This window comes from Atractosteus spatula, chromosome 4 (genome assembly GCF_055471065.1).
Source record: "Atractosteus spatula isolate fAtrSpa1 chromosome 4, fAtrSpa1.hap1, whole genome shotgun sequence".
Classification (NCBI taxonomy): Eukaryota; Metazoa; Chordata; class Actinopteri; order Semionotiformes; family Lepisosteidae; genus Atractosteus; species Atractosteus spatula.
This window is the reverse complement of record NC_142709.1, coordinates 9,066,050-9,092,482: the sequence shown is the minus strand read 5'-3', so window position 1 is coordinate 9,092,482 and position 26,433 is coordinate 9,066,050. Positions and strand designations below refer to the sequence as shown.

The 26,433-nt window shown below is 37.1% G+C and overlaps 1 protein-coding gene across 3 annotated transcripts in view; it reads left to right on the top strand.

Annotated features, from left to right (window-relative positions):
• col4a2 (collagen, type IV, alpha 2) overlaps nt 1-26,433 on the top strand; it is a 104,429-nt gene that overhangs the window by 40,524 nt on the left and 37,472 nt on the right. For all 3 annotated transcript variants that reach the window (XM_088912619.1, XM_088912617.1, XM_088912618.1), the window contains exons 5-6: nt 24,870-25,004; nt 26,282-26,326. In XM_088912619.1, the coding sequence (XP_088768745.1) occupies nt 24,870-25,004; nt 26,282-26,326 (180 nt within the window). The remainder of the gene's footprint in view (nt 1-24,869; nt 25,005-26,281; nt 26,327-26,433) is intronic.

Here is a 26,433-nt window from a genome sequence, read left to right as displayed (position 1 = left end):
AGCATTTTGGATAGCATGAATGAGTCTGTTGTATTTTTATATTGTTTAATTAATGCTGCATATGAATCAAAACAGATACAAAGGAATTGTCAGGTTAAAACAATAGTAAAACACAGCAGTCACTTCTCTGTCACACACAGGCTCTCCCACAGAAGCACTCTGTAACTTGAAAGAGCTCGTATTAGGAAATGCAGTCAGTCCTTAGCATTGCAGGGGTAGAAAGCATTTTTCTTTAGGAAAAGGTCCATTAAATCCTGTACAAACAGTAATGTACAGTAAAGAACAGAATTTCATGGAGTTTATAACAAAGTTTGGGAGGGATGACAACAACCAAGGTCAATCAGACTCGGCTGTCAGTAATTGGAATCACTCCTGAAGTCATTTCCTCTCCTAAAACACTATAAATACTGTATGTGATCCCCTTCTGTTCTTCACATACAGCATTTTGCATCCCACCTCCACCCCATCTCCACCTCTGCAGCTGCCCCTTGGTCACTCCTCACTCTGGATGGGGGTCCCAGCCTGGAGATTAGCCCTCAACCAAGTGGTTGACTAAAGACCACTTCGGTATTCTTAATGCTTGGGCGTTGTTATTCTTAGTGAACTTCATTTTAACATATGCAAAAGGCATTACTTCATGTGAAATGCAAACTGTTGTTATTCCAGATCATTCTTGGAAAAAAACTCAAAAAAGTGATTTTATTAATAAAACACATTAGCATTTGTGGTGAATCCCTTGTGTATAAAATGTTTTTAACATGCACTGAACATTGACCCACAGTATTCCTTGTGAAAATAACCTAAAGGTTTCTATAGAAATGGCAGTTCTCTTAGAATTCCCCGTAGCTATAGCAACCTTGGAAGAAACAAATCCAGCTACCTTTATGATGGACAAAGGGCAAAAAGCTGGAACAATCGACCTAGATCCATTATACAACACTCAGCAAGAATAAAACAGAAAAATGTTGCTAATCAGTTCACAAAAGAGCTTCCAACCAACTCATTAAAGCTTTGATTTTCTTGATTCCAGTAAAAGTGTCTGAACTGGTAGACACAGGCTTTTACATTTTTTGTTTAAAAGTGGTACAACTTACCTTTTTGTCTTTTTCCTTTCATCTTACAATCTTTATGGATTGTTTTAATTCTCAGGCATTAATTAATATGCAATAGAATCTAAGGTACCAGCTTGAACTCATTTCGACAGCATGGGAGAACATTGTGCTTTGTGGATTTTGCTATATGATTTGGAAAAAGGGATCACAAGTTTCCATATTTTGCAAATGACATTTTTACCCTCTCTAGAGCTTTATTTTATTTAGAATACAGAGATTCATTTTTCTACAAAGACCTTTGCCCAGCTGCACAGGCGCCAGCTCTAAAAGGCTCTTAGGTTTGATTTAAATATGTACTTCAACAATAAAGATATTGTAGGGCTGAAAAGATGGAGAACTAATGCTCCAGTGTGTCTGCTGGAGAAAGCCCTAAAATTTGAACCAAAAAAAGCTTAAGAAGACTGATGGCTATCTATAATTAGATAGCAGGCAGAGATCAGTTTTGTGCTGAACCTTTGTGCTATCAATTTAGCACATCAAGTGTGAAAGTCATACCTGAAACACTCTCTGGAGGCTTTAATTCAGTGGGATTAAATTTGGTAAAGTGCACAAGGTCCATCTGCCTTACTTACCCCGAATAACTTCCACTGTAAATTTTAGAAAACATTTTTTCTCAACTGCAAATGTACATAGGATTCACAGTTTGTGTCAGAAGTGCTTCGTAGTGGTCAGGGTTTTACGCTGAATGAGAGGGTCGTAGGTCCACGTCAAAAGCAAGATGCTGCTGTTGTACCCTTGAGCAAGGTCCCTCCAGTTGTTTCTGCAGAGGCTTTGCTGTATAAATGCTTACTCTCCATTCAGCCTTCATTGGAAATGAGTATTTGTTTTCAGTTGACTTATCTCATAATATAAATATTTTAAAGGGGATGGGCCAATTAAAACAACAGTTAGGATTCCAGAAAGTGGCTTATTTCCCTCTGTACTAGATAAGAAATCTCGCTAGTGCACACAGACACTTGGACATGGCAAGAAAATAATCTGGAATTGTCCAGTAGAGAATGCAACCTATTTAGTCAGACAAAGACTGCAGCCCACCACAATTACATTTTGTATATTCAGTAAGTTAGCAGTGCATGATGCTTATTCGCATGATATACAAACGAATTACCAAAATAGGAAGGAAAGCTAGCTTTCCAGCACTAAAATAAGGCATAATGCAGTCAATAGTAATTTCTTTGGAAAGGGGTTACATAAGCAAGAAAATGTTCTGCAAGAGGCTATTGCAAACTTTTGGCATAGTGTATATTATTACAGAAAGGCTGTGTAGGGAAGTGTTGCTAATGTTTTGCTCCGTTAAAATAATATATTCTTATCTAAAAGATAATGAAAAAGTGAGAGTCATACCAAGTGAAAATGTACACAAGTAAAAATGTCTATCTGCAATGGAGAAGTTAGGAAGTCTACAGGTGTACCTTGTCTTGCTGCTTCTGGCACTTTTGAATGCATATAAGGCTTGCATTATACTTTTAAGTTGCAATAAAAAAGAGTTAGTAATAGGAATGCTATTTTAAGCAGGGTTATTTAAAAAGTATAGTATATGATGTCTTTATTTAAACTATGTACAATTTATTGTTATTAGGGATAAAGGATACATTCATTTGAAATAGTTTAAATAATGTTATGCCCCTTTTAGTCCCTCTAAAGCTAAGCAAGCTGTAAAGTGCACTTAATGTAGCTTTTTTCTTCTATAATATATCTTCTAATAGTATTATTAATATTAATATAATAATATTATTATGTTCTTGATTAATTGTAAAACCACCCAAAATACTAATAATGAAAATGGAAAATAGCTAGATGATTTTGTATGCATTTTGCTTTATCCTAATAAACATATCTCTAGAATCTGTATGTATTTCTTTTGATATTCTGGTCTATATAAATATTGCCCAAATCTGACATTTATCATAGTGAAAAGTAACCTAACAATTATAGGTTTTTAAATCAAATTATATTGCTGAATTATAAAGTATGGGAAATTTAAAGCTTTTGACACAGAAGCAGAAAATTGTGGTTGGGCACTTACAGTGTACAGTATGTTTTGTTTTAAATTGACAGAGAATGGTCTGAGAGATCTTCAAAGATCTGGAAACATTTGACTAGGATCTGCATGAACAGGAAAATATTGTAACGCTTACGGCCGACAGGCACTGTGTAAGAGCCGGCGTACCAGAGCAGGTGACGTCACCGCCCTTCCCTGTGATAGCAGGACTACAGCTACTGGGCTGTAGAGAGATCTCTCTTTAGCTCACCAGGCTGGGTCCCTGCAGAGTGACGCGGGAGTCCCGGGTTCGAGCCTGACCTGATGCGGCAAGGGCGCCCGCCTGAGCCCCCGTTGCGTTACAATATCAAACACAATATGTTTGCTCCTCGTGAGAGATATAGCTACTAAGTTCCAAAAGTCTGAAAAGGTTTTATTTCTGAAAAGATGAAGACGTAGAGCATACAATAATTTCTGTTCCTGATCAGAATTCTATTGTACATCACTAAAGGCTTCTATTACCCACATGGGTAAACAATGACAACCCCCTTTTCAATAGAGCTTCCTTTATTCATTCTATAGTGAGCCCCCTGGCAGCATCTTAACCCATTGAAAACACAGATACTGTATGTCTGTCATTTTCCAATTTGGACCGAGTAATACTAGTTTGTTACACATACCCTACTTTCAATAGAGCGCTAAGGACATTTATGCAGAATTCCTGCTGTTCCCTACAGCTGTATTGTGACACTGAGGGAGTAGTGTTTGATTGATATTGTGTTACCCTCTATGAAATATACAAGTTATCACACACTCCTCCACTCTTGTAGAAATAAGCACTGAGCACGATGGCTCATAAATTACATTAAATGTGATATTCCAGAAGGGATTTTGACTGTTGTAGGCTAAAGACTTGATTATGGTCTGCCAAATGCTTGATTTTTTTTTTTTATTTTACCACAAAGAAATCATACAGCTCTTAAAACCTGTCATTGCTTCCCTAGATATTCTGACACTAAGTTCACCCCGTGGTGCTCATTAACACATAAATGGTCAGTTGTTAAGCTATGAGTCATTCCAATACTGATTTGACAAGATCCATATTCATCCCTGGCATCAGCATTGACCCAGGTGTTTTCAATCAAATCAACCATTTCAAGGAAGAACAGATACAGCTGTTATGTACAGTATAGGAACTATACTTGGTTCTAGCTGGATAAGACAAGACGGAGTAAGTTTAATTTCATATGGAAAAAGCATGACTTACTTCTTTTCCTACCTCTCTTTTCAGCTGATAGTGTCGAGTAATCACTGTTAGGGAACTAGGTGGAAAATGCTTCCAAAGTTCAGTCAAGTTATTTCAGCAAAAATTCATTTCTATACAATAACAGATTGTATTATTGTATGACTTATTGCTGATGCAATAAACGTCCTCTGATACAATAGGGTTGCAAATGTTGCTATCTGTATAATAAACTCGTGCAAACTTCCAAGACACCTTCTAATTCACATCACTCTTCTGTCTGGTGATCAATTTCACACTTATCACAAACATTGTTTTCTTATGCAATACATTTGGTCAGTGCATGTCAGTGTATGGATCTCTGCTTCGTTTCCACTCTCCTGTTTCAAAGCTCACTGACAGTTAACCATCCCAATTAACAAAACCAATCCGTTTTGTACAGTTGAGTTCCTGCCACTAAATGCCTTAATTAGACAATTGGTTATCAATTAACACCAATTGCGTATTAGTTCAGAATCAGTGTTCTAGCAGGATCGCTTTAAGAAGAGGTTGTAATGAAGTAGTGGCATGTCGAATGGCGTGGAACCAGTATTTCCAGGCATTGTCAGTAAGATGGAGATCTGGGAATTAACTGGTTAAGGAAGGTCTGTTCAATGTTCCTCAGGCTAACCAACTCGACTTGATTGGTAGATTATATATAATACTGTTTTTTATTTAATAGAAATGAAAGACATAGTGGTTTTAAAATAGAGCACTAAGAAGGCTTGTTTTACAGTTCTCTGTGTGCAGTTTTCCAGCTGCATAAAGAAGATGCTCCTGAACCCAATTATCGGCTCACTGACTGAAGGTGTTCAGGTGACAGGTGGGGGTGCTTTGCAATGGTCTGGGAATGTGACGCACAGCTGGGGAAAAGTATTTAGTGGGTGTGAGAAGAAAAAAAAGAGCGGTCTTGCTTATGACCTCAAAATCCTGTAAGAAAATATGTGACCTTTACATGAGCAACTCTTGGCCTGCTCCGCATCTGCACATTCTGACATCAAGCAGGGGCATTTCAAATACAGTGGCTCTTTAAAGGGATCAGCGTATTTGGTATACAGTAATGAGACCCTGGCCTGGGGAACCTTGTGCTGGGGTTGCATGTTCAACAGATTACAAACAATACCATGCCACAAAAATATGCAGGCAGGAAATGATACATATGCTTAACAGCTGTTATGGGCCGATGCTGTCAAGTAAGCAGAACCCTATGCAGTGCTTAGTCCGGTTTTGATGAACAAACAGATCCGAAAGGGAGGTCCGAAAAAGCAATAATCCAAGAGCCAAAGCCAAAAGTCAAAAAGCCAAGAGAGTTCATCAGGATAAAGCACGTGGAAAGAGTTTGCCGAGCAATGTGTTCACCAGGGTTAGTGACTCCAATACCGAGCATCATGAAGTGTGAAGTGAAGGTTTAAACAGTGAAGACGGCAGGTGTGAGGGATTAATTAGATGATTAGATTAATTAGCTGTCCTAACAACAGCTGTACATGTTTTGGACGATCCTGACTCCCAAGACCACAGTCATCCCTAGCCTACAGTCTAGGTGAGCAGGCATCTCTCCCCTTCTAAATATGAGAAGCTGTGAATAGGGACAGAGGAGAAGGGGATTCTGAAAAAATGAGAATCTCCTGTTATATATAAATCCCGTTTAGTGGACCCCGAATTACTGAATTTTCTATTATTTTCCTTCCGGATATATATTTTTTTATTTTTTTTTATTGCTTGATAAATTGCTTAATGTGAAACACTGTTTTAGAGCTGCACCACGCAGTATTGCATTACAAACTATAAATATTTATGACATGCACCGATTTCTGTCCTTAATCAAACTCCAGTTACAATTACGTGTCCTGATTAATATAAACACCAGCAGTTTCTGATTGCCCTAGATCACCAAGATAAATTGGCAGAGCTCATTATAAAATTGAGGTTGGCTCTTCTAAAAACTACATTTGTGATTTTATTCTGTAATCAGTATCCTGTAAATTGTTGAAAAATTGGTTTGAATAACATTGGTAGCAGTAGGGCATGCACACAGGTTGTCCCCATAGAGAGAATGGAATACTCCATTTTCTCTTGAGGGTGACCTGCATTGATCACTTCCCTTAACGTAACGTAGTAACATCCATCCATCCATTTCCTAACCACTTCATCCAATACAGGGTCGTGGGAGGCCTGGGCTTATAAACACTGGATGGGATGGCAGTCCATTGCAGGGCACACACTCAAACTGAAACCAGGGTACCCAGAGGAAATACACACAGACATGGGGAGAACCTACAAACTGCATGCAGATAGCACCCCAGGAACTGACTGTAGGATTCCAGCACTGCAGCAATGTTAACAACTTTGCCACAATGACATTGCTAAAGTAATAACACTCGGTGTACAATTCTAGATGAGAATAAATGTTTGTACTGGGTGACAGATGTTCATTCTGATAAATACAATGATTATCATTTAAAGTTAAATGGACCATTAAGTCTGTCGTGGCTTGTATTCATAAATCAGTAGCCTAGTAAAAACTGTCTGTTCCAGTTACATAGGCATTAAAGCACTCTATCTCTGCTGAATTTATAAAATATTGTTTATGTTACAATAACTGTAGATCAATGACAAATCTAACCATTTTGAGAACGATCAATTGAAATATAGAAAGGTAAGGAAACCATGTTTTCAATTGTGATTTTGTTAAGCATAATGTAAATTATAAAAAGAGAATAAAATGTGTACAGAACCAGTTTTCCAGCAAACTGGAGTTCTTTCTGCAGCTGGTCTTTGTTACACACATTTAGATATCCAACTCTCTATAGGTTTCATTCTTCATGGATGAGATATCCAGCAGGTGCAGTTTTGAAAATCTCAGAAGAATACAGAGTGTGCTCATTGCGATGCCCTTAAGTTTTCCATGGGAACTTTGTTCTTTAGTTCCTTTTGTGAATATCGACATTAAGACAGCAGCTGAAAATGTCTAATGTGAGTACCTTCAAAAATTGTACAGCAGATGTTCAGAAAACTCCATGTTACTGGGTAATAATTGAACATTTTTAATAACTGTAACAGTAAAGGCAGTACAGCAGACTCAACAGAACATTTGTATAGTTCATTGTTGCATTGTTCAAAGTTATTCCAAAGGCAAGAACTCACAGTTTGGTGAAGTTTTTTGTTTCTTATTTTTTCGTTATGTTTAATGTGTGCCACGCATTATACCTGTAATGTATGGTATTTTAAAATGTCCAATTTCTAACAAAATAAATTCTATTGCATTGATCAATAATGTAATTAAAGCAATTTGAGGATTTTCTTCATAACTACAGCTGCAGATGCTGTAAGGTAAGGGATTGACTGATGATTAAAATATTTGTTTTCCAAAAGTTAACAAAAACACGTCTGCTACCTAAAGTGAGATTCATAAAGATTTATTGATAGAGATTGGAAAGGCAACCAAGCGATAACAGTAAGTCTTGATTATTGATTTTATATCAGCATCTCTAAATGTGTGTGACCACAGACACATCAATTTTATACAAGCAGCAGGCCAGTCGGAGACAAGATTAAGGACGGCATGTGCATTATTTTACAATTAACTTATTGCTTAACATCAGAATGCAATAACTTCATAAAAAGTAATACATATCAAAAATAATGGTTTAAGGTTCTATGGATAGCAAATTCATTTTTGTTTAAATGAAATGTGATAAAGTGGTGCTTTAAAATGTGATCTTTCCAGTCACATTTTTCAAATGAAGGTAAGAAGCACAGCAGCCATGAAAAGTAATGGAATAATAAATGTTCTGTGGCAAGATATGAGTTGCTGATTACTGGTGTTGTAGTAAAAATGTCATATTTATGCATTAATTGTCAATTACCAATAGTGTAGAGGTGAGCCAGAACTGGGACAATGGAAGCAAGGCAGGATATTGGCCTGGACACCAGTCCGACCCAGGACGCACACACAAGACATATGGCTGTGATTATGCGAGGAAAACAGAGCACCCAGAGAAAAGTCACGCAACCTCGGGGAGAAAATGAAAACTCGATTTGAATTTGATTGTTGTGCAAAAAAACCATCTTTGGCCAAACATCTGTTTTCAGCCAGGTGGGAATGCTGGGTCTAAACGTCTATTAGCAGTGCAGGAGATGTTGACATTTACCATGAAGGGAAGACATTCAGAAAACGGACCCAAGAAAAACAAAGGTCGCAGTCCTGTTTCGAGGCACTGACCCTTTCTATCTTATCTTGGACTTGACAGCGGAGAGAGGAACAAATTGAATTGTTTATCAGGAGAAAATCTGTATGTCACAGGAAAAGAGAGACAAAGAGTGCAGTCTGTTGCAGGAAGTGCCCTCCCCATGAGAAACAAATGCCTGAAAGGGGTGAAAGGGTACTGTGTTTAGAGTGCAAAAAGGCATCTTAATGCAAAAATAGTTCATTCTTGGAGGATGAGAACGATAGCATGGAAATAAAAGTGTCCGATGTCAACCAAATGTATTTTTTTGAAGAGGCAAACACAGCTCTTGTTCACTGATATTTAGGGAGAATTTTTTATTTCTTTAATCACTTTATTCCTGATCCCTAGTCGACTCCGTCAACTGTTCACCAGTGCAGCCCTCATACAAGTTAGGAAGTCAGTGCTTGCTTTTCTCTGTCTAAAATGTTAAGCAGTCTTTTCAAATTTCTAGTCCCACTGTACCTACAGCATTGCATCACAGAGGTAGAAAAAAAAGACTATAGGGACCATTGTGTCAGTTTGGTATGTAAGTTTGAATGCCATCCTGAAATAGAGGAAGTGGAGGGTCATTTGGCATTTCCTTTGTGTGCATATCAAGGGAAGCAGGTGTGTGCATGCATGGAGATTACACTTTTGACTTGCCTGTGGTAAGCCTTTCTGGGAAAGGCTAGTAAAATAAAGCATTAAGCATTACTTTCCTAAGAAACGTTAGATGAAAATGATGATGATTGTGTAGTGGCACTTCTCCTGTACTGTATGTTAAGCACTTTATGTATTTTAGATGAAAAGCACTATACAAATACAAGGAGATTTTGTCGCAAAGCCCATTGTATGGTTTATTAAAAACAAAGAAATATAAAGGTTTCATATTTTATCACATAAAATGAATCATAGTATTGATTAGGGACACCTTTAACTTGTATTAGGATTGAACATGCAGACCAGTTTGGCACATAGTTTCTCTTGTGTTTTTTGTAGTTCTAAAAACATCAAGATAAAAAATATAACAGAAAGTCCAACAGGTATTACTGCCTACAGCAGCATACAGTGCTGTTTGTCTAACTTATTTTTAATGTAGGTTTCAGACACATGTGGCAGTTTGTATGAGAGTCAATGCTGCTTGGGATTTATTTCACCATTGTAAACTTTTACACTTTTAGCTTAATATAGTCCACAACTGCAGCAACTGGTCAAAACAAGGCAGGCAAGATGACAGAATAACAGGTCACAGTCCCAAGCAGTCAAATCAAGGAATATAATCTCTGAAGACACAACTTGTATTGATTCAAGTGGATCCTCATTAGGCACTGATTTTGTGGAGCTTGAAGGGACAGTCCTGATTTACATTTTTTGTTGTTGAAATTCTCATCCTTTTCAGTAGCCCATAATTACAATTAATGAAGCCAGCCCTGGTTTGGTTAACAATGAAAAGCTAATGGTTATATTAAATCTGATTTCCTGATCATGCTATTAAGTTCATTAATATGAATCTGGTTTGTTCAGTTCTGGAAGTATATACAATATTTTGGCAGTATATTACAATTTATTACAACCTACATGAACGTATTATAGCATAATTGACAACTTCCAAAAGCAATCATTCCCTTCAGTTCAGCATCTTCAATTCAATTACCTGTTGAAGGGTTGAGAAGAACCTTGATTGTCTTGGAGCATAGTGGTAACAACAGGTACACAAAAAATGACACCTAACCATTGCATCAGTCTGAGATTTAACACAACCTGTATGAGCCACATGTACAGTACAAGAGAATCTCTAATGTTAGTGTTTATGGGGTTTTGTTGAATGCATATACAGTTAATTATCTATACTAATAGTATACACTGAGGGTTAACTCAGAAGATGTCTGATTTTGTGCCTGGTTGGAAAAAAATATACTTTATTCATTCCCATATTCACTGTACATAAAAAACCTGTGCATTTACAGTAGGTAGGAGGGAGTTATATATCTAGATTTTTTGGGACATATCTCATTGTTCAATGCAGTGTTGTATCTGACATTGTCTCTGTCACAAAAAATTGTGATAACATTAATACTTGTTTTACATGTCATCGAACAATATACTTTAATGTGATTGACAGATTTATATAAATCAGCCAAAGTCAAAATATAAAAGCTTTGGTTAGAAATTGCAAAAGAAACTTTTACAATCTGTCTCTTATACCAAACGATAATGCAAATTTCATCTCCAGCATCTACTGTAACTTGATATCAGAGCACAATTTCTGCACATATACAGTAGTTTCTTTAAAATACATTATTGCTTCTGGCATCATCATCTCTGCGTTTCCCAAGAGTGTCATTCTGCCCTAAGGGGACATTTGGAATTCTCAATTTTTTGTCTCCTCTGACTTATTTTTAATCTATTTAAATTTCAATTGAGCTGGGGGGAGCGGATGTAAGTACTTTCCCATCCACATGAAAGATTTACAAAGCTCTGAAAAGACTGTGTTTGGTCTTCTGTTTGTTTTTGGGTTGCGGGGTCGATACTGTAGGATATTTTCCCATCCTACAAAATGAGTCATCATTACTGTTGTGTCAATGTTTTTGGTGCAAACTGATTTTACAATGTATCAGTAAGCTGTAAAATAAAATGATAAATGGACATACAAATTAAATTAAAAATGTTTCTTAGCTTGAATTAAAATGCATTATTCTATTCTTTAAACAATTAAAATTTAAGCTTTCAGTATCCATCTTTCTCATTAAATTTACTTAAGAAGAAATTCAGGGTGTATTCCAAATTTAAGGTCTTTAAATTAAGTACAATACCTCATTTATCTCTTTCTTGATCTCAGTTGGTGAGTTTGGAGATTACAAGAATAGATGTTTACAAGTGGATAATGAGAGAAGTCGGCTGCACCAGCCCTGATTTACCTGGGTAATTGTTTTACCCAGAAAGTAAATTAATTACAACAACAATTACCCTTACATCCTGAGGTGACTCTGAACATGCCTGAAAATGGTTGCATGCTAAGAAGCCTTTCAGAGGTGATGTCAACTGCTGACTTAAAAACAATCACCCTCTATCAATACTGACTGTTGGATTGTGTAAGACAACCTTCTTTGCCAAAAGAATACCTTTGCTATATATCTAGGGCAACCTTAGTACTGAGAGGTCCTTTGACAGTCTTCTTAAATCAACAGTTTTGCCTTCCCTGCTGGCCAGTTCAGAGCAGTCAGTTTTCAGAGTGGCAGTGCGAGGATCAGAACAGAACAGCTTCAAGAAAGCAATGACAAGGTTTTGCCATGGCCAACTTTGGAACCTGAGTCCAAGAGCCAATCTGTTGGACCAACTTGTCATTCAAACCAAATGTGGACCAAACCAAAAAAGTGGGCCCAAATGCCATCAACAAGAGATAACCTCAACCAGCCAGCCTGCATAGCTCGCTACTCAAACTGAAACTCCCCCAGCAGCCTGTACATTCAGATCAGGTGTATGCTGGAATTCTGCCAGGATTATATTAAATCTTGTGTGTTTTTATTTTGACCACATGTCACATTTCACACTGACAGCATTTTGTAATTCTTTTTTCTGCAATTCTGTTTGATATATGTTTAAATATTTCATTCACTTAATTAGAATTGAGTTTATTTTATGTACCAGTGTAATTAATTGACAGATTAATTGAAATTATATTTTGGATGGTATAATATATATATTATATTATTCAAAAGTATTTCTCAATATCAGGCTGTAAATGCATATGACATTTTCACTGCCTCCAGTGTTTATGGAAGCTGGATAGATATTGTTCATACAAGGAACAAAATCAAACAATACATTGACTTTGAAAGAATCCAGGGCCACTGAAAGACCACATTTGCATGACAGGAAGTTCAATGGTACTGTTTCCAAATCACGTGTCATGTGGCCATGTGCTTTTCAGTGTACTAGCCTAGACTACATTTATGGCAAGGCTTGCTTCTATAAAACTCTTCTCCCCAAAAAAATGCTTTACTTTGGATTCCCATCGTCTGTTTGTTTGTACAAGCAAAACATAAGTATGTTTCCAAGACTGAAAATATGGTCACACTTTGTGAAATAGAACTGTATGGTGAATGTGGTCTGGGATTGTTATTTTAATTGGTTTAATTGGTTTCACAATTGTGGTTTCATCCCCACCGAAAGCAGATTCTTGTAATGAGGAAAAACGTGTTGCAGATGAAAAAGAGGAGTGTTGAAAAATGCTGTAGTTTGGTAGGCCAAATGTACACCTTAAATCCCCAGAAATATGTATGTTTTTTTTTGTCACAACAGAAAAGTAAGCAGGTACAAATCTAGATTTTCTGACTTTGAAATGGGAGTTGTGAAATGGCATACCATGCATACCAATTCAAAAAGAAGTCTGGGCTGAGAATTCATATCTTACATTAAGATTATTTACCAGTGATGTAATATTGTGCTGGTCTCTGATATCAATTTCACTGTTTCAGTATGTTACACAATGAATAGTACATGTCTCTGATATCAATTTTACTGTTCCAGTATGTTACACAATGAATAGTACATAAAGTACCATAATGTCATAAAGGACAGAAAAGACTATTGAAGAGATGTCATTTTAAATATTGAGCATTTTGGAGGAGGTATTGTAAATAGACCACAATGCAGGAAAGTAGTACACATGTGCTAAGTGGCAGGAACTGAATTCCAACTGAATATTATAACCAACATAATCTGTGAATGTGATTTTGAGATGCAGAACAAATTGGTTAACTCTGTCTACATCACCATATCTGACATGTCTGGTTCAGTGGTAGTTATTTTCTTTCACTGGTGTTTATAAAGAAAGTTTCAGAGAATGTCAGAATACACCTATCCCAGGTGTAAACGTAATCTAATCTATTCCAGTGTTGACTGAGCTAATGCACTTCCTCTGCCCTATTCACAACCACTTATCCAGAAATCCCTTGGTTATGGGAGACATCTGACAGCTTTGTATTCTTAGCCAAAATGTTGTTTCCCTAACACAGCAGTCAAAGCTATAGACCAGAACTGCAAAGATATTCAAAACCATTCTGCCTCAGTCACAGCTGTGAGTACTAAGAGGCATTAAAACACAATAACCGTTCTGACCTGTTATTGTTAGTGTTGATTTGGTTTACTCACTGCAAGTCTTTTCTTTCCTGCTTACAAAGTTTCATGTATCGATCTGTTTGATTGTGAGGTAATTGTGAGGTAATGTGATGATGTTGAATCCTTGCACTTATTGTATTCAGTAGTATTCATGCACTCAGTTACTTGGTTATTTCTACCTTGTTCCTTTGCCAGGCAGACAACACTCAAATGTCATTATCATCTTTCATATCTAAATTTTACTTTTTGTTTTTACTGCTGAACTAGAGAATACAGTATAATGTTTGTTCTTCTGCATGTTGTTTTCTCTGTACACGATTGTAATAGAAAAACATTCCTTCTTTCTGGTAACATGAGATATGATACGAGACTGGGTCAGCCTTCAAGATGTACAGTAGCACTGGATCAGTCTATGAGAAAGGAAGTTTACTTTTACTGCCAGTATAAATTTCTCGCTGGAAAGACTTGTGTTGTTACTTCCCCCTACTTTTGTGTTTCCGAATAAAATACTTTTCCATATAGACTTCAGCGCAGCCAGTGCAGTAATTTAGGGAGTGGGCGTATGGAACATTTTTCATGGGTTGGGCTTAGAGGAACGCAAGTTGCGGTTAATGTCAATGACTACCACTTGGAAATGCTTTCTGAAATAGTAGAAAAGAACATGTGAATAATGGGTGAAAGGCCAGATGATCTGGAGTAATCATTTATAAGTAAACTTGTGGTGTGTGAGTTGTTCATTCTGCAGTAGCAGCTGAGTAGGAGTTTGCAAAGGAGAATCACAGACCTGCATTTAATTTCCTCTATAATTTATAGCAGAAGTTAGAACCACTGCTAAATCTCATTTTTTTTTAACTTTACTACTGAAAAAGATTTCTGTTTTGGGTGTGTTTAGTCCTGTGTTCTTGCCTCCTACTACTTTAGTTCTTTGATTTACTAGTTGTAAAAGTAGTTTTGAATTACTGATAAAGTAGAAAAATGTGGTATGTTGAGATTGTAGTTGTACTTTGTATAGAATACAAATTATTTTGCTTGCCTATAACTTGCAATCAGTATTTGAACCCACAATATAACGTTGAACACTTCCACATTTGCACTTTATGCATGGAAAAAGAAACTAAATTGTGTAGATATTTCTCTTACAAATTCTGTATGTACATTATAAAGCACTGAACATATATTTATCATATTACAGAACGAAAAATTATTATACAAGTCCCAATAAAATTCCAGATGATTGTATTCATAGTAATTTTTTTGTAATATTGAAATTAACCGCAATATCTTTTTAATGTTGTAATACTTGGAAATTTGAATATGGGAAATGAAAAGAAATATCCTTAGCTAAGTCATCTGTTTTGCATAAAGTTTCTGCAGAGACAATGTACCGGTGTTGCAGACATTTGAATAAGTTAGCAGAAAAGGAAAGGTTTTTTCAGTGAGATCTCATTAAAATTCCAGGAAAGCAAAATAATGGGAATACCAAAAAATGTAATCTTGTTAAAAACAAATTCCGGCTGGAGAACTGGATGACATTACACTGGCGTGGTCCAGCTGATGGCAGTGGCCAATGTGTGAGTAGACCTCCGTAAAAGGAAACATGCGCACCAACCCTGTTGCCATGGTTACAGGGCAAGGCGTCTCCTGAGGGTTAACTGAACATGGAACTTAATAAACAGCACATGCTGCTTCTCTGTCTGTTAATACAATCAGTAAGAAGTTAGTCCTCCTCCTTAAGTTTCAGCACTGTTAAAAAATCTAAAAACTCAGGCTGCTGGCATTCATCCATTTCCATATCTCTTTTTTTTTCATTGCTTTTTAAACAGGTTACTTCCTAGATGGAATTTCTTTCCATGTCAAGCCCAAGGCTTTTATCAGTTCGTCTATACCTCTTTTTAACCAGCTTTCTGCCTTCAGAAGTTATATCTAAATTGCTGTCTGCCTTTTCTCCTGCTTCCTAAGTTAAGTTGTCAGTACAAGTACAGAACATGTTGTCTCAGGTTATCATGTAAGTGCCTCAAATGCTCTGTGAAAAGTACTGAGAGTATCGGAACCTGAGCAGCTTCAAAACAAATTTGATTCTCTCCAACATTTCTTTTTTCAGTGAACAATCGAGAGTCTTTATCACTTTATATTTTGTTTAGTTTTTCAGTGTTTGTGTGTGTGATACGAGTATGTGTGTAGGGGATTTATTGCTAGTGAAAGTTGATGGACAGATGACACTGCAAACAGTTTGACCTCAAGCATTAAACATACTCGTGTAACAGCACACACAGTCATAGGAACACCTCACACAGACCCCAAGTAGGAAAGATCAATTTAGGAGTCAGAGAAAGGCAGAACCCATGCCCTTTTACTTGAAAGCAAGTCATAAAAACATTTCTAACAAGACAAGCCCATTCACCCTTTCTGGTGACTAGTACCTACATTTTCCAAGGATCTCATCCTGAGTTTTTTTTGTAAGTGTGCTGGATCGTTGGGTTTCCGGCCTTGCCGCTCCTGCCCTGCCAGTTCGTCCCTCACTACCTGGGTGCGAACCGGGGTCTCCAGCGTCACACAACAGGGAACTTGCCGGCTGAGGTAAAGGGGAACTCCTCCAGCCTGGGCAGCTGAGATCGCTGTTATACACAGGGGCGTATTCGTTACATAAGCAAAGGTATGAACTTTGACAACAAGGCCGGGTAGCTTGTTCCAGGCTCCTGCAACCCTTTTTGTAAGGAATCGCCTCTTGTCCTCCTGTTTAAATACACTCCCCTGTAGTTTCCACTTGGTATTATCTGGCTCAATTCTTGTGTTGTCTTTTTTTAAAGCCTTTGAGGAATTTGAATACTTTTCTTAGATTTCCTTATAGTCTTCTCTGTTCAAGAATGGAACAATTCAATTCTCTTAAATGTCCTAATCTGACAGACTAATTAATCCTGGGAATGTACAGTATATGGTTACTCTTCTCTAAACAGACCAGAAATACAATTTTTGTATTTTTGCAATTTTCAATTTCGGAACAAAATTGAACCCAATGCTCCAAATGAGGCTTTAATTTTTTTTGTTTTGTTTTATACAATTTTAACACAATATCCAGCAATTTAAATTCCACCCTTTCAACTATGTCCTAATATTGTTGCCCCTTTTTTCCGTTTCCTCACATTTTCAAAAAGATAAAAATGTTGCGAAAGAAACCCAGTTTCAACTTTTAAAAAAGTTCAAGAGTTTTTTGGAAAGTTTAATATTTTAGATAAAATGCCTTGGACAGCCGTGTTGATTTTCGAACGAGAATCATCACAATTTCAAAAGACGTGTGAGTCTTACAGCAGAATAAAAGCTATCACTGGGATCTCCAACTCTTCTGGCACACAAGGGTTTTTCAGACAGATGTTTCCCTGCTTGAAAAACACTCCTACACAGTAATGGCCCTGGGCCATTTTGGCATTTTTTCATTAGCTGAAACCAAGTTTAGTTATTTTGCGTGAATTAGTTATTTACACTTTATCACTGGAATGCACTCTAAACACCATAGAAACAAGGTCAGCCAATTGTCCAGTTTAACCCAGACAGCATGTTGTTTCCTTCTAAACTCCCCTTTGGAAAAGGACAGGACACTCTACAAGGGGGAAATCTGGAGTTTCCTGTCCATTTATAAAATAAAATGTTCATAGATGAAAATAAGAATACGGTTTTAATGTTTTTCATTTTTAAACATTTCTATGTGTGCTGTATTGTGACACGACCTACTCAAGATCTGTATAGAAAAATGAATGAGATTTAATCATTTGAACAGGTTGGTAAATCCCCGTACTTACTGTATATAGATTATTTAAAAGTAAAGTAAAGTAAAAACAGATTACCATTGTTGACGGTTTCGGCTTTGGATTTCCTCAAATCCAAGAATGAACAGGTTTTATTCTGGATGGCAAGACTGAGAAAAGGCCATTTACTTTAGACTTTTTGAAGGAACCTGGCCTAACAAGTCAAATCCATATTCTATAATAAACAGCATTACATAATGCTGTAATACTCTATCTGAGCTACCTGTAAGGAACACAGAGTATTTGCTATTTATAATGAGATTTTAATTCTGATCTCTTTTGGGGAGAACACAATAACTGCTTTAAAATAAAGGAAAAAATCAGAAGACCTTGCAATCCTTTAAAAAAGTGATCTCCCAACATCCAATGTATCATATGATTTTGATTGATACAAATTTGTAGAAAAGCTGGGCTTGGGCTTTTTTTGCCTAAGGAATTCCTCAGGACAAAAAGAAAAATGTTTCCCAGTGCCTGTAAAATTTCAGCTTGTTCTTTGGAGGTCTCCTTCCTGTGTTTATCTACAGTAATTGTTTATGCATTGGTTACTTATTTTTCCAGCCAACATTTGTATTACTGTAAGGCAGTCATTCTCTATTTAGAAGAATTATGGCAAGATAAAGATGCACTCATTGTGTGTGAGTGAGGGAGGTAGCTCCTACAGACATCTTTCCTTTTTTTATTTATAAGGAATAAATATTTCCCATAGACATAATTGTTGTCAGGATGTCCTCAGGACATCTCAGGTACAGCATGGATATGAATAAACCACATGCAGCTCTTTAGCCAGCTGACAGGGCTGTAAAGGGGAGAAGATGTGGGATGTATCAGCTTCACAAATCAATTCCTACTGTACCAGAGCTGTCATCTCCTTGGGACGAAGCAGTTCATATGCCATAGTACATAGTGCTTATGAGCTCTGTCTCTGTAATATCAAATGACGAAAAGAGAGGATTCTAAAAAAAACCCTCATATATAACTCATATATCCTTTAACTAATGCTTTTTGCACTCATTACATGTGAAGTATTCACTAACAGAGCATTTGTAATACTGCTCTGTATTCTCAAAATCAGTTAACTGTATTCTTACTATTTCATTGTGTTAGTATGGAGCTTCTACTAGCCTTATTGTTAAAGGTAGGTGGGCCAACTGGCACCCTCTTATTTCTTATGTTCTTACATGATATTTATAAGTTAAATGAGCAAATAGGCTAAATACCCTCCTCTGTCCTCCTCAGATAATTCCATGGCTCTTTATATACAACATTTGTTAACATGTACAAATCACCTTATACCGTATTTGTAGTACTTATAAAATATTTGTATAACAGATTTACGGAAGATGATGGAATTACAAAGCAATAGTTTGTACATAGTTTGTGTAAGAGACGGTCTACAGTTTTGCTTTTACAGTTGATTTCTGTGAAAGCCTACTGAATTAATCAAATAGTTATTTTGAAATGTCCTGTTTAAGGAAATGCCTGGTGTTGTACACTTCTGCTTTAGGAAGAGCAACAATATGTTCTTATTCAAATAAATATGAGTACTTGGGAAGTGATATTTAAATTATCCATGTCGGATGCAAAGAACAAATGTGATCATCAGTACAGCAACTGCCTGCTTATATTCCTAATTAATGCAAACTTGCTGATTTAGTCAAATGATAATTTGAGTTTATTGTGTTCTTCCTCCTTCCAGCAGTATGTCGGGCTATTTAGTTATTAGATTTAGTACATTATAATAAAAATATGAATTTTTGACAAGAAATATTAAGAAATTAATCTTTTACAGTGTCTTTTATTGCTGCCAGAACTCGTTCTCTGCTACAGCTGCTACGGTGGGGAGTAACGTGGGTTTACGTCAAGCAAACGTAATCTTGAGTGTTTAAATCTGGAGAGACTCGAGCATGATTCCGCCTCCGGTTTAAAAGGTATTTTAAGCTGTTCAAAGCGTGAGAAAGTGATTGACCCTGCCTTTTAAGTCAAGCTCTGTGAACGCTGTGCCCGTCCTTTAGCGGGAGGAATGTGAATGATATGCGTTTGCCACAACACCAACCCCTCACCGTGGAGGCCGTTTTCAAGTGAATGTAATTCCCAGGAATGTAAACTCATGTTTTAAGGCATTCATCATCCAAAAGCACAAATCATAAACGGCTCTGCCAAGTCTGTCAGAAGAATCCTGTAACCTGAAGAAAAGTGATTCTAATCCATTTAGCTCCATAATCGTGCTGTGACCAGGAGAGCCATTCATGGGAAGGAATTGCCCTGCTGTTTCCAGCTGGTAGGGAGAGCTCTGTCTGGCTGCCTGCAACATCTCAATGTTGAGTGAGCAGCAGCAGCGAAAGCTGTCACTGCCTTTCTACTGATTCTTTAGATTAACTGTTTCCATTCTGCTTTGAACAGAAGTAGTTGGTGTTAGAGGGGCCTCGATTTTGGTTTCCTAAAGACAGTACAGTAGTATGCAGGTAAGGAGGCCTCCTCACCTGGATATACCCAGGATACACTCTGGACAGGACAGCAGTCCATTGTTAGGCACACATGGAGGTATACTGTAAACATCCACACACTCACACAGGGGCCAATTTACAGAAGCCAGTTAACCTCCCAGCATGTCTTTCACCTGGAAATAGTAGTAATAGTAAATCATTCTGTTGCTAAATTAAACCAGCATTTGAAGTGATCACTTTACTGGACACTACTGTAGCACAAACAGGTGATTAGTTGTTTTTGATCAACATCTTATCTCCACTTTGTCACATCTTCAAAACAAATTTCTATGCATAAATATGCATACATATTATGAATTATGAGTAGGAAATTTTTAGAGAGTTTATATTCGTAAAAAACTGCCTAAATGTTAAACTAGGTGTTTCTGATTTAGCAAAGAAACTTTAGATGTGTGCTTCATTTAAAAGTTGAAAATGGGTGTCTACATGGTTTAATATGCTATTTATTTGCTATTTATTATGCTTTTTATCTTGACCTTTAGTTTTTCATATATGAAATGTCTTTCATGATATATTGAAATATGACTGAATATTTCTACAACAATCCAGAGTGATTTAAGTCCAAAGTAGTATGCATTTGTGCATGTAGTATATTAAATTAAATATACTACATTGTCTGATTAATGCATACATTTTATTAATAAAATATATTAAATGATGCATGTGATATGAATTAGATTAGAATAAGAAATTATATTTTTTCCACTATTTTTATAATATGAAGACCTTAGTTCTAATAATTGTATAGAGCACAACTGTAAAAGAAATCGGTTTACAAGAATACTTTAACTCTAGAAAGCTGACACATGCAATCTTAATACTAAAGGGTTAAAGTGAATCTGACCCTTTTACTTCAGACATAAAGTACAATAATTCCTGGGACCGGCATCTGTTGCTGTATCTCTGTCTTGAACTATGTTCAAAGGAAATCATTTCCCATTGCAAATCTTAGTAAGGACAAAAACCACCTGTTTCCAAATTCAACTAATTCTCCCTGTATTTCATGACTGAGAGACAAATGAGTATCAGCATTCAAGAAATTGGACTGTGGAGTTTTTCTTTGTGTGTTTAAATTTTGTTGGTTTTTGCTTGTTTTTTTTTTTCATTAATCCCTCTGAACCTGTAGTATTTGTGTAGAATTTGTAGTAAATTGATCACGAGAGAAGGTTGTTGAGATTTGGAAAACATCCATCTTTCTCATTAATTGTTCTTCCTAGAAATGTTTGGTCATGTATCATAAATGAGATAAACAATCATCTGACACTGTAAATGCAAAATGCTAGCTAATTAAGTAAGGCCCTTGGTACATGGCATTATTAGTATAAACTAACTTTTCTGGTTTACTGTGCAAATGTATAGGTTTATCCTTGTGTGTGAGGGGATATATCAGACTTTAATCACCAAATGTTTGTTGTTGCATTTGATGCTGAACTAAAGAAGGCATGAAAATGTGAATTTAAATCTGCCAGCAAAAGAGTTCTATAACTGTTTCCGTTAGTGTGGCCTTCTCATTTTTTTCCCTCATAAATCTTACTGAAACAGAACGTTCTATTCATTTTGTAGTTCCCTGTTGAAAAAAGAACTATGTGTATTCAAAACTATTTTAATTGTTTTGAGAAATATCTAATGTCTCAGGACTGAGATGAATCTGAGTATTTTAGTAGGTCACAAATTCTTAAGAGTCACATTACTCCCAATGGACACCATTAAACACTCGCTATTTATCCAGTAGGACAAGCACATAACATAAATTAATTTATGAATTCTAATTCCCTTTTGACCCATTTGCTTGTATTACGCAATTTCAATCATTTCCTCTTTCAATTACTGCTAGTGAAGTCACTGCTGCCTTGTAAAGAAATCTACATTTTAGTCCCTTTCAATATGTACTGGAAAGACAGAAAGCACTTAAACGTCTAGAGAAATTGTACTTTATAAAGATTTATAAATTTAATATATATATTTAATAGAGTATTTCTGAGTAAGTGGTATTTCTGAGTTTAAGAGGTGGGACTTCTATCTTTAAGGTATGTTTAATTTGCAATTGCTCGTTGAAATAATACGTGAATAATAAAGTCTATAAAATGTATTGAATGCATTTGAAAGATAATGTTTAAAGTTGATTTTCCCATTATCTGGGATTAGTGGCAAAAAAACAGTTTGCAGATTGATGTAATGAATCGCTTAATTGTATCAGCAACGTTCTATGAGGTTTCTCATGGGTTAAGTGATATCACACCATTTGAAACACCGTTTAAATGGACTAAAGCTCCCTTTTAAGTGGCATTAGCCCTGTTACTCAAGTTGCCATTGCCATAATCTATCAAACCTTGGTCAAACCTCCTGACTTGAAGTTCTTTACATTAATTCTCTCAGTATCATACCAGCCTGCCCTCACCATGCTGACTTATAAGGAACAAGACCACAATATTCCAACATCAATCACTTATTAAGTTAGCGTTGACTCAGTGCCACCAAGCAGTTGAGCATTTGACAGCAATAAAGAACCAGTATGTGTAACCTATACAGCCTTGTCAAGATAACAACCATCATAGGTCTTAGTGTGCTGGTTCTGTCTTGTTCTGCAAACAATCATGTTCTTCAGTGTTAGGTGAGACTGAAGTAAACTCTGTCCAAAGTTTTAAAATTGTAAGTTTGCATGGATGCAGCACTTATGTGTTCATTATGAAAGGCTATCTTCCCCACTGCTTGCAGTTCATGTCTTCATGTCATGTCTACTTGTTCATTATCTGATATAGCCACTTACGAGAAATTTTACTATAGAAACAAAATATTTCTGCTCATTTCGACTGTACACTAAATGGTGTTCGTTTTCTAGATGTTACATCCTAGTTTGTATCAATCAGGCTGTGTCTGGCAATCAGAGGTGCTCACAAGCCATGTAATCCACCTAATTTCAGCAAGTGGCCAGGCTCCAATGGAAAAGCTGATAAGATTGTGCTTCCTCTGTGTCTTCCAATCATCCAACTTGATTAACAGCACCTCTGGGGATAGTCCCCCAGCACCTGTTAAAACATTTTCCTTTGCAGGAAAACAAAATATATTGCTAGATTAAAACCAGAGGCATAGAAGAGCTTTAACTTGAACGTAGCCTCCTTAAAAAGGTCAGAGTACTTGACCTGCTAACTCTAAAAGTTTGACAAGAATGTATATGCATGATTTATAAATGCTTTGGACAAACCAGTTACTGCCATTGTATGAATAATGTACCACCAAAGACATCAAATATTTTTTTTTCTCTCTGCTGAATGACTTCTTTCGATTTATTACATGCCAATAAAGATAATTACTTGAGTGTGAAAACCCATTTTTTGTATGTACAGGTACGTGAAGTAAAACAGGTTCTCATGAAGGGTGTTCTTACATTTACTTCGGTCAAAACAGGAGAGAGTTGCCAGAGGAATGAAAAAAGAGTTGTAAGGCACTTGACATTGAATGAGGATTACATGACCACCAAAGACGTGGTATTACCACAATACAGAAGGAACATTACCAAAAGAAAGGAAGCACTGGAAATGGTTCTAGCTCTGGTTAGTGTGTAGTAATCACCCCCTCTGGAACAAGTTACCCAGTCGTGTTGTTCAAGCTGGTTCTCCGAAACCCTCAAGTAATCTTTCTAAAGTTCCTCTGTTCTCCAGAACTGTTTTCATCGTTGTTATTATTATAGTGAAAAGATTACTACATGTTTTAGTCATTACTATTTCTTTAATTTCATAACTCTACCAGTGTTTTGAAGAAGCTGAAAGCCAGTTTTGGCCAATCAGTCCTGACAACACTAGGTGGCACCCATGTGAATTAGGTCTTAGACAATGTGCTGGTTCTGTTTTCAAGCCTTATCACCACTGGATACAGAAACAGTGCACACCAGATTGCAAATCCATGACATTGGTTTCTTTGTCATAAGAACATACTGTATGAAACACTCCAAGTGAGACGAGCCCAATTGGCCCCATGAAGGATATGTATTTTTTGGTAGCTGATTTGGTCCGAGAATCTCATCCAACCTCTTGGAAGGGGAAACCATTTGACAAATAACTCAAATGTTGTGTTTCCACATCAGGAATGGTCAATGAGAGTGTAAAAGTATGAGTTTTCCTGCAATATACTCTAGCCAAAATAAAGGTTTACAATTTCAAGCAGATTAGGAAGGAATGAGACAGAATAGGAGAAATAGAAGGCGATATGTAATAAGCAGAAAATGAATTTCAACAAGTTAGAGATATTCTGCACAAAACAGATTTACTCTTGAGTAAGGAAAACAATCGTTTTTATGTTAATTTAGAGTGCTGTGAACAATTTTAGTTACCTCAAAGCGCTCAACAACCGTAATTACCATTGTAATCCAGCAGAGGGCGATTCTTAAAAAATGAGGCACACCAAAAGACAGTACAATATTTTCGAAAAGGCACATCTCGCCATCTAGTGGCTATAATTTATATGAGTATATTTCGCAGAGGTCTTCGAATTCACTGCTGTGAGCCTTTATTACTAGGGGTGGTAACACCGGAAGTGTCCCATTGCTTTTGAAATGGTCTTGAAGAGAGTGGACATTTGTGAAAGATCGTAATGGATCACAGCAATGAGGACGTGCTGGGGTTTTTTTTTCTTTGTGTCTACAGCTCGGGTCTCTCACAGTTAGAAAAAATGAAATCTACCATCATTTTAAATAATAAACCTGATTCACAGAGACTTAAGTGTTATTCTTCACCCTGACAAGTTCCGGCACAGAACAGGATGTTTTGCTGTCTTGACAGTATTCCATGTGAACTGATTTCACTAGGAAGTTATGGCACCACATGTGCACAAAACGTGACTTTCCTGCTTTGTCGTGTCCACGCAGGGTCAGCCAGGCCTTCTTGGCCCACAGGGATTTCCTGGACCTCCAGGGATCGTCGGCTTTCCTGGTTTGCCCGGGGGTAAAGGAGAGAAGGGGGACCGAGGGACGTCTGGAGTCACCGGACCAAAAGGCGCTATTGTAAATTATACCCTTCCATTCAAAGATATAAGCCAGGGCTGTCTCAAAGTGGGGGGCGAAGGGGCCAGCCCCCCATCCCCAATCCTGCCTCATGCACGCATACAACTATAAATACATGTTTAAATATTTCAATCAAGCGACACACAAAACTCTTATTTTAACTCAAGATGAAATCTAAAGGTAGTGGGAGAGCAGGTGCTTTATTCACAACTGGAAGCCTATCCCGCACAAACTACGTCATAGGCCATCAGCTGCCAGCTAAAAGTGGTGATCTCGACGACAACAAGGATGCTGGCACTGAGACACCTGAAGGTACCGATAGCATTAGCAACAACGGCCGTTAGTAGTTCTGTTAGGTTCTGTGTGTCTGTTTGCACAGGCCAGTTAGGGAGCTATTTCATTACCTCAACGCTGCTCGCCCACCCTTGACGAGGCCCTGATATAAGCATATACCAGTTTACAAAATTGCTCATTTTATCCAGGTCTCGGTATGTGTACTGGTACTACAGAAACAGAGTGATATTTAAATAAAGAGATTTCTAAAAAGGTTTAGATGTGCTGAAAGTATTGAAACACCTAAAGTAGATGCCTAATTGGCTCGGTCAGTTGGCACTCTTGGGTTTGTCTTGGGTGTTGATCCCTATGGCTCTGCCAGTCTGAGTCTGGATTGCGCCATTAGCCAGCTGCAATTGAGTTCCCTGAACCATCGGTGCACTGGCACAGGCAGGGCTGAGTGGGAACGAGTGCATCAGAATGTTCTCAGCCCACCTCTGCGCTCTGTCTGTGCCCTCACTGAGAGCCTCTTCACTCTTCTGGGAGTCTGCTGCAGATACCGAGGGAAGCATGAAAACTTGTCAGGCGGATGACAAGTGCATCTTTCCCAGGAACATGTGCAAGGTCCTCGTCCCTTTGTATGCTGAAACAAGTGACAAAAAGCTACTCTTTATCGTTCGTTTTTTCCATGCTGGTGGGCGGTTTAAAAGATAATAATTGGAGAGTCCCTTTTTTTTTCCCCAAAAACAATTATGTCTATTATGACGGAAATGCCGTTCAGGAGCGAGTCGGGAGATACCAATTAAAATAAAAGCAATTAAGTCATATTGGTCACATAAATGAAACAAATGAAGTCAAATCTACGTTTCAAGACCCCCTGATTCTGAATTTAAGTCACAAAAACACTGGCATCGACAAAGGGATTTTCAGGTAAAGCATAATAAACCTAAATCCTCCAATAAAAATAGTGTAGCTGATATTGCTTAACTTTTATTTATTGGAAGGGAGCAACTGGGGTGCCTGGATTTCCTGGATCAGATGGTATTCCTGTAAGTATACTTGGTGAATTTTGTTTATAACATTCACTCTTATTTATTTCTGCACCATCTCCATCACTGCTCATCCTCTGTGGGTCGTTAAACTGTTTATTTTCTTT